The sequence below is a fragment of the Acanthopagrus latus genome, chromosome 2 (assembly GCF_904848185.1).
Source record: "Acanthopagrus latus isolate v.2019 chromosome 2, fAcaLat1.1, whole genome shotgun sequence".
NCBI classification, from domain to species: domain Eukaryota; kingdom Metazoa; phylum Chordata; class Actinopteri; order Spariformes; family Sparidae; genus Acanthopagrus; species Acanthopagrus latus.
The window spans coordinates 11649953-11661033 of record NC_051040.1 but is presented as its reverse complement, the minus strand read 5'-3'; the positions used below and the strand labels follow the sequence as shown (position 1 = coordinate 11661033).

General features: G+C 39.2%; 2 protein-coding genes and 1 long non-coding RNA gene across 3 annotated transcripts; 2 read left to right on the top strand and 1 right to left on the bottom strand.

The window, feature by feature from the left end:
* The first annotated feature begins 1134 nt into the window (after positions 1-1134).
* LOC119007254 (extracellular calcium-sensing receptor-like) lies at positions 1135-5019 on the top strand. Its single transcript, XM_037076797.1, has 6 exons — positions 1135-1328; positions 1527-1824; positions 1942-2733; positions 2870-3097; positions 3183-3306; positions 4112-5019. Exons 1-6 carry the CDS (start codon positions 1297-1299, stop codon positions 5017-5019), a joined length of 2382 nt encoding a protein of 793 aa, XP_036932692.1. The 5' UTR covers positions 1135-1296.
* Positions 5020-5788: 769 nt separating this feature from the next.
* On the top strand, positions 5789-9533 carry LOC119008653 (extracellular calcium-sensing receptor-like). Its single transcript, XM_037079208.1, has 6 exons — positions 5789-5835; positions 6039-6336; positions 6491-7285; positions 7440-7667; positions 7761-7884; positions 8620-9533. The coding sequence occupies exons 1-6, from the start codon at positions 5804-5806 to the stop codon at positions 9531-9533; spliced, it is 2391 nt and encodes a 796-aa protein (XP_036935103.1). The 5' UTR covers positions 5789-5803.
* LOC119008659 lies at positions 8917-10143 on the bottom strand. The gene is made up of 3 exons (XR_005071480.1): positions 9587-10143; positions 9311-9470; positions 8917-8972 (listed from the first exon to the last, which is right to left on the bottom strand). It is a non-coding gene; the product is annotated as an uncharacterized LOC119008659 (long non-coding RNA).
* Between the last annotated feature and the right edge of the window lie 938 nt (positions 10144-11081).

Sequence of the window (11081 nt, the reverse complement as noted above, 5' to 3'; positions counted from 1 at the left end):
AATGGGAACAATACAGAATGGTTTTAGGTATTTTCCTTGTGCTTCCCACCATATTGCCAATATATGAGTCTCTTCTTGAATTGGAGGTTATGGTCCTCATTCATTCATTCATTCAATCATTGTTTCATGCATGCATTTATTCATTAATTTTTTTTATCACTGTATCAGTGCTAAGATCATCATTGCATTTCTTCAAAATAGTATATGCTCAGTAGTTGCTGGATGTGTATGTAGTTATTAGATCAATAAATGTTTCTTTATAGAGAAGTTGATTAAGTGGTTTATGTTGTGTGTGTGTGAAGCATGACAGTCAGTCTGTATACAAGTCAAGGATTTAACTGGTCATCAATTTTACTTTTCTAGAATTGCCCAATGCAACAAGGGCTAGGGCTATTAATTTTAAATGGATTATGTGTACTTATTTGGGACATCAGCATAAAGACATTATTTAGTTGTGTCTGTAATCAGACAATATTTCAAGTATATTCTATGTTGCTCTGCTTTGGTATTAAAGTCAGCAAATTCATAGTTTTGATTAACTTTCTGCAAAACAAATGTAAGAAACACCTGTATCCTACCTTCCCAGCTCCAAATGCTGGACAAAGTTAACCAAAGTATGGTCACCAAAGTAGAGCATTTAGCAGCTACAGAGTTGCTGGAGACTCTGAATGCATGTAAACTGCTAACACAAGATAACAATATAATAATGTTGTATATACACCTTGATGCAATACAAAAAAAACAAAAAAAAAACAAAAAGTGCACTGTGGGGCATTTCAGTGAGCCCCCATTCTGCAATATTTCTGAATGTTGAAATTGCATTCATAAATTCGAGGAAATGTTGCCTCCAAATTACAAAAAAAAAGTAGAAAAAGGAAAACAAAAAAGGAAACAAATGGATGTTGCTATGTGATAAAAATCAAAAGTTTTTCAAAACTAGATGAAGGCCCAACACCAGTCTTTTGGGGCTTCCTTTCATTCCACTTTGTTTTTTCTCTTTTTTTCTACTCTAAATTGTATAAATATCAGTGCAAGCTTCTGATTAACATGAAGGTACATGTGATGCCACCCAGTGGTTTAGTTCTCTTAGACAGTATGATGTCCACACAGAGGTGGCCAGAACAGGGTTGGGCGCTCTTACAGTTGTTGTTGGTGGTGTCTGTCTCTCAGGCTGAGAAGCCAGTGTGCAGGCTAACAGGGGATCCCGAGAATCCCCAAATATTCAAGGATGGGGACATTTTGTTGGGGGGAATCTTTTCTTTCCACAGCAGCTGGAAAGGCAGACAGGATACCTACATGGATAAACCACTGCCACTGCAGTGCACCAGGTGAGTTCTATGGCATGGTATGACTATGTAGATGTCCAGTTTTGAAGAAAACTATGTAGATAAATAATCGGTACAAAAATGGTCATCTAATTGAGAGTTCTTGTAAGAAATATGCCCTGTTGTTGTATGTCATAACACCATCAACTGTTTTAAATTTCATTTTTTGCAATCAAACTATTTATGAATGTCTGCATAAAGTTTGAATTTCAGAGAGTTCCAGTTTGCCCAGGCTATGCTTTTTGCATTAGAAGAGATTAACAACAGCACAGACATACTGCCTGGCATCTCTCTGGGCTACAAGTTTTATGATGTATGTGGCTCCATTGCCAGAGGTGTGAGGGTTGCACTGGCCTTAGCTAATGGCAATGAACTTGTGTCTGCACCCTCAGAGGAACCATGTACCAGACCGGCCCAAGTGCAGGCCATAATGGGAGAGACATCTTCTTCTCCTTGCATGGCTATATCTACTGTCATTGGACCCTTTCATATCCCACTGGTGGGTGAGAAAAGCTGCAATTAAATATTTTTTGTAAAGAAAATGTTAAAATAATTCTAGTGTGCTTTGTTAATGTTATATGTTTCATCCTTGGAATTTCTTTTTTTCTTCTTTTAGATCAGCCACTTTGCTACTTGTGCTTGTCTCAGTGATAAGACAAAGTACCCATCATTCCTCAGAACAATACCCAGTGACTATTACCAGAGCAGAGCCCTGGCTCAATTGGTCAAGTACTTTGGTTGGACTTGGGTTGGAGCTATTCGAACAAATGATGATTATGGTAATAACGGCATGGCCATATTTACAGAAACTGCCCAGCAGCTGGGTATCTGTCTGGAATACTCTGTAGCTGTCTTTAGAACAGATCCTCCAGACAAATTACAAAAGATAGTTGACATTATCAAGGCTTCCACTTCCAAAGTGATTGTTGCTTTCCTTTCCCACATGGATATGGATGTGCTAATACATAAACTGTCTCACCACAACTTGACTGGGTACCAGTGGGTAGGAAGTGAGAGCTGGATCTTTGATTCCCACACTGCAGCCATGGACAGGCATCACATTCTGGATGGTGCCATAGGCTTGTTCATACCAAAAGCACATGTCAGTGGCATGAGAGAGTTCATGTTGGATGTGAAACCTCTCAATTCATCTAGTAATGAATTGTTTGCAGAGTTCTGGGAGACATTATTTAGCTGTAAGTTCAAGCAGTCAAAGTCATCAGCAGGGAATTTGACAGAATGTACTGGAGATGAAGATGTGACTGGAGTACATAACAGCTTCACTGATATGTCTCTCATGCCTATCTTTAACAATGTTTACAAAGGAGTGTATGCTGTGGCCCATGCACTTCATAATATTCTCAGCTGTAAACAAAAATGTAACAAGGTGCAATTGGATCCATTTATGGTGAGTTGAACACCACATTTTCTTTTCTTCTTTTCATTCATTACATGAAAAAATGTGTCAATCTTTATATCATACTGTTTATACTTAAACTGTCAAAATGTTTATCAGATAATGATTGACAATGATATCTTCTTAGATTTTGCAGAACATTAGAAAGATTCGGTTCAAAACAAAGGAAGGAGATGAGGTTTACTTCAATGAGAATGGAGACCCAGTAGCAAAGTATGAAATCATAAACTGGCAGCCAACTGAAAATGGCATTGTGGACTTTGTCACAGTTGGACTTCATGATGCATCTTTACCTGCAGACAAACAGCTGAATCTGCAAAATAAGTCTTTAATTTGGGCCCAGAACTCACAGCAGGTGAGCTAAAAAATTAAAATGTTTGATGTTTGGCAACTTCTTGTCATTATCATACATTTTTCTCATTGTTATTTTGCACATGCAGGTGCCTTTGTCAGTTTGCAGTGAGAGATGTCCCCCAGGAACTCGTAAGGTTCTGCAGAAAGGAAAGCCTGTCTGCTGCTATGACTGTTTAAGATGTGCAGAGGGAGAGATCAGCAATGCAACAGGTGCAGTATGTTGTTAAAGTTGTCATGATAGCAAGTTATTTTAAGCAAGCCAAAAACCAAAAACATTACATCAAAAATCCTAAACAAGATCCTCAACAAATCCTCCAAAACTTAAATCAAGATATAATCCTCAGCGTAAAACAAATTTATTACTCAGTTTTATTTAAATTTCTTCAATTTCACTGTTGATACACATATGAATAAACAACTGGCAAAAGGCTGCTATTGTCAGCCCATACACTCCAAGTCTGTGTGTTTTTCAGTACAATTTCATACATTGTCACTATTTTGTAAATTGTATGTTGCTGGACAGGAAACAATTAACTTCTGAAAAAATACTTTAATGGTCCACTATTCATTATACTATTTTCATGCGTGTATATTCATCTGAAATTAAGAAATACTGTGATTTTGTTGCCTTAGAGTAAGCTATTATATCCACAGAGTCAGCCATGTTGTACTGACATGTATTCTGCAGCATCCCAGAATTGATAAATCAAACACTGGCTCCAGAAAGTGCCATTTGTGTTCATTGCCCTGAATCCAATGTAATGGAGAGCTTGTACTTTTGTATTTGAAATACCAAAAAATCTATAATATAAACACAAGTGAATCATGTGTAATGTCTCTTTTATGTAAAACAAACCCCAAAACATGATTACATTTAATCCTCAGAGTGTTATCTATCTATTAAGTGATAATCAATAAGTGTCTGGCTTGTAGACAGAGAACATATGCAACATAGACACAAAACAAGAGAAATGTCATGAACAAGTCCAAAACCTGCTTTGATTTCATTTTTCAGATTCTATCACCTGTCTGAGATGTGACCCCGAGTTCTGGTCCAATGAGAGAAGAAATGCCTGTGTAAAGAAGGAAGCAGAGTTTCTCTCATACGAAGAGATTATGGGAGCACTGCTCACTGCAGCTTCTCTCTTTGGAACATGCATGACTGCTGTTGTGGCGTTCATTTTCTTCAGATACAGACAGACTCCTATTGTCAGGGCCAACAACTCTGAGCTGAGCTTCCTGCTGCTCTTCTCCTTGAGTCTGTGTTTCCTGTGTTCTCTGACCTTCATCGGTCGGCCCTCTGAGTGGTCCTGCATGCTGCGACACACAGCATTCGGCATCACCTTTGTCCTCTGTATCTCTTGTGTTCTGGGGAAAACAATAGTGGTGTTAATGGCCTTCAGGGCCACACTCCCAGGTAGTGATGTGATGAAATGGTTTGGGCCTGCACAGCAGAAACTCAGTGTTCTGGGTTTCACTCTTATACAAGTTATCATATGTATCCTCTGGTTATCAATTTCTCCTCCTTTTCCCTTTAAGAATTTTAAGGAATTCAAGGACAAAATCATCTTAGAGTGTGCTCTGGGCTCAGCTGTAGGCTTTTGGGCTGTACTTGGATACATTGGACTTCTGGCCATGTTATGTTTTATTCTTGCTTTTTTGGCTCGGAAACTACCAGATAATTTCAACGAAGCCAAATTTATCACCTTTAGCATGCTGATATTCTGTGCAGTATGGATCACATTTATCCCAGCGTATGTCAGCTCGCCTGGGAAGTTCAGTGTTGCTGTGGAGATATTTGCTATTCTGGCTTCAAGTTTTGGACTGCTCATTTGTATTTTTATTCCAAAATGTTACATAATTTTACTGAAACCAGAGAAGAATACGAAAAAGAACATGATGGGAAAGGGGGCACCAAAATGATTCTAATACATTAATAATATGGTGACAAAGACATTTAAATACCATTGCAACAAATACTGGACTAGTGGACCAAATAGTGGATACAAAAATTACTTGAAATTAATTTCAATATTGCTGCATGAAAAAGCTGAAAAAACAAAGCTAGCACTTGTATTTGCTAACACAGTAGCTGTATAGACTCCATGTGATGATAATGATGAGTGTTTGTTGTACTGTACTTGTGCACAAGCAAAACAAGACAGAAAACTAAATAAATCACTGCACTGACTGTACTGCCTGGGGGACATTTTAGAGGGCATAAGGAGCCTAATTTTACCAACCTTACGTCACCTTCATTATGCACTGACATGCATTATATTAATTTGTGTCATCATGATGATAGAATACACAATTGATATACTCAGCTACAGCCAAAAAGCCTGTTAGGGCACCTCCCTCCTCTCAGTCCACCTCATGTGTCCACAGACATCAAGGATTACTGCTTAACTATGTATTTATGCTGTTCAAAACATGATTAAACATCATTTTGATTAGCATAAAGGTACATCTGATGCTTACTAGTGGTTTGCATCCCTGATCCAGCATGATGTCCACACAGATGTGGCCAGAGAAGGGTTGGGCACTCTTACAGCTGTTGTTGGTGGCATCTCACTCTCAGGCTAACAATCAGGTGTGTGTGCGGAGGGGCAATCCAGAGAAACCCCAGCTATATAAGTATGGGGACATTATGTTGGGGGGAATTTTTTCTTTCCATAGCAGGTGGAAAGACCGACAGGACACTTACATGCATGAACCATTGGATCTCCAATGCACCAGGTAAATTACAAAGATTTCAAATATTTAAGTGAACAAAGAAACAAAGCAAGTACAAAACTTGATCAAATTCAGTGTTAATTGTCATATAGAGAATTCATATTTGTGTGTATCAACACCACCTAATTATTTGATTTAGGCTATTTTTTCTACTTTAAAGAAACAGTGGTTGCACTTTCAGCTTTTTTTTTGCTGTCTGCAACCAGTTTGAATTTCAGAGGGTTCCAGTATGCCCAGGCTATGCTCTTTGCCATAGAGGAGATTAATAACAGTACAGACATGCTGCCTGGCATCTCTCTTGGATGTAAGATCTATGATGCCTGTGCCTCCATTGCAAGAGGTGTGAGGGTTGCACTGGCCTTGGCTAATGGTAATGAAGTGGTATCTGAACCCTCTGAGGCACCATGTACCAGAATTGCCAAAGTACAGGCCATTTTGGGAGAGACCTTTTCCTCTCCCTGCATGGCCATAGCTACTGCCATTGGACCCTTTCATATCCCACTGGTGGGTAAAATATGGAAACACACATTTATAAAATTAAAGTATGAGATTGAAACTCTTCCTGCTGTGTCATCACAAAGAATGATTTAAAATACATGTGTGGATTATGTAAATTATGAATGTCTTTATCTTGGATATACTTTATTTTGTTTTTTAGATCAGCCACTTTGCTACGTGTGCTTGCCTCAGTGATAAAACCAAGTACCCATCATTCCTCAGAACAATACCCAGTGACTACTACCAGAGCAGAGCCCTGGCCCAGCTGGTCAAGTACTTTGGTTGGACTTGGGTTGGAGCTATTAGATCAAATGATGATTATGGTAATAGTGGCATGGCCACTTTCACAGAAACTGCCCAGCAGCTGGGTATCTGTCTGGAGTACTCTGTATCTTTCTACAGGGCGGATCCACCTGTCAAAATACAAAAGCTAATTGACATTATCAGGGATTCCACTTCCAAGGTGATTGTCACTTTCCTTTCCCCCACAGAGTTGTATGTGTTGATGCATGAGTTCTTTTACCACAATTTGACTGGGTACCAGTGGGTAGGCACTGAGGCCTGGATCTTTGATTCTGAAACTGCTGCAAGGGACAGGCATCACATTCTGGATGGTGCCATAGGCCTGTCAATCCCTAAAGCACATGTCAGTGGCATGAGAGAGTTCATGTTGGATGTGAAGCCGCTCAATTCATCTAGTAACGAATTGTTTACAGAGTTTTGGGAGACATTTTTCAGCTGCAAATTCAATATGTCAAAATCATCATCAGAGAATCAGAGAGAATGTACTGGACATGAAGATGTGACTGGAGTGCAAAACAGCTTCACTGATATGTCACTCATGCCTATCTTTTACAATGTTTATAAAGGAGTGTATGCAGTGGCCCATGCACTTCATAATATTCTCAGCTGTAATGAAACATGTAACAACCAGGTGCGGCTAGATCCATTTATGGTGAGTCAACACCAGAGACTTAAAAGTCACATTGACAAGTTGTGGTTTACATTTTGACAAACACATTGTTGGAGTCTGTCAGTCATGCTGTTTAAACAATAGACCTACACAATATTTGACAAATAATCATCCACATTGATGTATATCTTCATAGATTTTTCAGCACATCAGAAAGATCCAGTTCACAACAAAGGAAGGAGATGAGGTTTATTTCAATGAGAATGGAGATCCAGCAGCAAAGTATGAAATTATAAACTGGCAGCCAACAGAAAATGGCATTGTGGACTTTGTCACAGTCGGTCTTTATGATGCATCTTTACCTGCAGACAAACAGCTGAGTTTCCGAAATACGCCTTTGATTTGGGCACAGCACTCACAACAGGTAATTAGAATTTGTTAATACAAGTCTTCAAAGACAGCACCTTGTCAACAAAAATGCCCATACATATTTCTTGTCGTTGTTTTGTTCATGCAGGTGCCTTTGTCAGTTTGCAGTGAGAAATGTGCCCCAGGAACTCGCAAGGTTCTGAAGAAAGGAAAACCTGTCTGCTGCTATGACTGTTTCAGATGTGCAGAGGGAGAAATCAGCAACATGACAGGTGTAGTAAATTATAGCAGAGTATAACAAAACATCAAATTTGTCATGTTCACAAACCAAATAAGATCTTAACAAATCAAAACCCAGTATCCTCACAGCTAAGGAACTCTAAGGTAAAATGGTAGAAAAAAAAAGCTGGATAGGGAAATATGGTAACAGATTTGAAAATACATGCTTTTGGAGTCACAATCCATGCGCACAGATTTTGCCCTTTTCTGTCGTTCAACAAATTGACATCGATGACCACATCCACCCGATAAATTCGATTGTATCTAGATTTAACGGCAGATTTGACAGAGGCATATTGCTGCCACAAAAAAAAAAACAAAAAAAAAAACATGGTTGTGTTATAACAGTTTTGTTTTAAACATGATAATTAATATATTTAATTATTTTTTATATTGTTACATTTTGAGCATGGTGGATTACATTGTGAACAACATGTGTACAATAAGAGGGAATTTAATTAATTCAATCACTGATCTGCCAGAAGCACCACTGATTCAATCAACACAGCACAGCTACTGACAGTCCTACATTTCTGCATGGAGGTTGCATTTCCATAGTGATCAATAATCAATAAAGATGAAGAAAACTATTCCATCTGACTATATGTATATGAGCCAAATGCTCTATTCAACTGGAGCAGGAGGAGGGCATAGAAAAGATGCAATATTGACACATCAAAGGACAAATGTACTGAGCAAGTCCAACACCTATTTTAATTATTTTTCAGATTCTATCACCTGTGTGCAATGCCCACCTGAGTTTTGGTCAAATGAGAGAAGAGATGCTTGTGTAAAGAAGGAGGCAGAGTTTCTGTCATATAAAGACATTATTGGATCACTGCTCACTGCAGCATCTCTCTGTGGAGCATGCATGACGATTTTTGTTGCATTGATTTTCTTCAAATATAGACAGACGCCTGTTGTCAGGGCCAACAACTCTGAACTGAGCTTCCTGCTGCTCTTCTCCTTGACTCTGTGTTTCCTGTGTTCTCTGACCTTCATGGGCCGGCCCTCTGAGTGGTCCTGCATGCTGCGACACACAGCATTCGGCATCACCTTTGTCCTCTGTATCTCTTGTGTTCTGGGGAAAACAATAGTGGTGTTAATGGCCTTCAGGGCCACACTCCCAGGTAGTGATGTGATGAAATGGTTTGGGCCTGCACAGCAGAAACTCTGTGTTCTTGGTTTCACTCTCATACAAGTTATCATATGTATCCTCTGGTTAACAATTTCTCCTCCTTTTCCATTTAAGAATTTCAAGGTGTCAAAGGACAAAATCATCTTAGAGTGTGCTCTGGGCTCAGCTGTAGGTTTTTGGGCTGTACTTGGGTACATAGGACTTCTGGCCATGTTATGTTTTAGTCTTGCATTTCTGGCTCGGAAACTGCCTGATAATTTCAATGAGGCCAAATTTATCACCTTTAGCATGCTGATATTCTGTGCAGTATGGATCACTTTTATCCCAGCATATGTCAGCTCTCCTGGGAAGTTCAGTGTTGCTGTGGAGATATTTGCTATTCTGGCTTCAAGTTTTGGACTGCTCATTTGTATTTTTACTCCAAAATGTTACATCATCTTACTGAAACCAGAGAAGAATACAAAAAAGAATATGATGGGGAAGGGGGCACCTAAATCACTGTGAAAACTCAAATAATGTGTTCGCATTGGCATTTTAGAGCCAATGTATTTTCTTACATAATGAGTGTAAGTGTAGAGCAAACGCCTAACCACCCCCGACGAGCAACCTCTGTCCGGGAAGGACAGAAAACACCTAAACATCATTCCACCAGATCAGATGAAGGACACCAATGCATGACCTGTGACTGGAGGATGCTGGCTGACATCGGCCAAAAACTAATTTTTCCACCTGAGATTGCCTCCACCAACCTCAGGCCAGCGTTGGTGTTCTGGTCCACTTCACTGAAGATTGTGTACATCAAAGAGCTCACAGTTCCACAGGAGAATTCCTTGCAGTAGAAGCAACATAATGTAGCTGGAACACAAAAGTCTATTCAGCTAAAGTGGGATGCAGAAGATTTGTCGCGTCGTCTACCATCATACCACTGGCTCAACATCTAAACGAATGCCATGGAAATGCTCAACGCCTCTTTGGACAAGGGACTTCTTAACATCTTGTCCTGTGTATTTAGATTCTATCTTCATTTTCTTGAAGAACTATATTGTACTTCCATGTGTTTCCACTGTGTATCATGCCAATCATGACATAGCATATTGAAATAACAGCGTGTAATACACAATCACCTCAACTTGATAGTTCTGCCCTATTTCCCAATTACTTTGAAAACTGTTAAAATTGTGATTAAAGAATAACATTTTCACAGAGTAACTTTGGTCTGACTTGTTTGGTTTCCTTTTATTTCCTAAAGCTTGGTTTAGCAATCACAGCTTTGTACCTTTTGAACATGAATAAAGCCCTGCCATGAGCTGTAGAGTTAACTGGCCTGGAGTGGGCAGGGCTATACAAATGTTCAGGCTGGTCATCTTAGCTCTGCTGATGGGGAAAGGAGACTCTGTGCAAACTTCAAGGCTGTGCACAATCATCTAAACTAACCAAATACTGGGACTTTTTTTTATTTTTAATGAAAAACAGTAATTACATCTTACATTTATTTTAACCCCTTTATTTATTTATAAATATGTTCTGGTCAAAAAACCCTTTTTCAAGACTGAAACCTCTCAATATAGCATGTCAGACAGTTTGATCAGGATGTTGTGAAGGTTGCACTTACAAAGAGTGTTGTTGGTTGAGAGGAAGAATGGGGGTCCTTACAGATTGACCACAGTCATGAGGTGTCACCACTAACCCTAACCCTAACCCACACCCCACCTAGATGTGGGCCAGCCGCCCCCCCCCCCCCCGATTGGGTCCTCATTTTCATTAGTATATTAATTCATCAGAACATAATGTAAAAGGCCTTTATAATTAGATTCATCCAGGTATGGTCGTTGAGGATGCCCCATGTGTATAAGATGTATAATTCATCTTTCGATCAAAAGAAGTGGAGTTCTGCATTTGATGCTGTCTTTATTGAAAAGTGAATGTTACGTAGATGCCTATATTGAAGCTGGTTAGCTTAGCTGTTTATTTGATGTAGTTTAGATGTATTCATTTAACATTGAAAAAGCTGTTAGCGGCGATCTAGACCTTGATTAAACTTTAACTATTGAA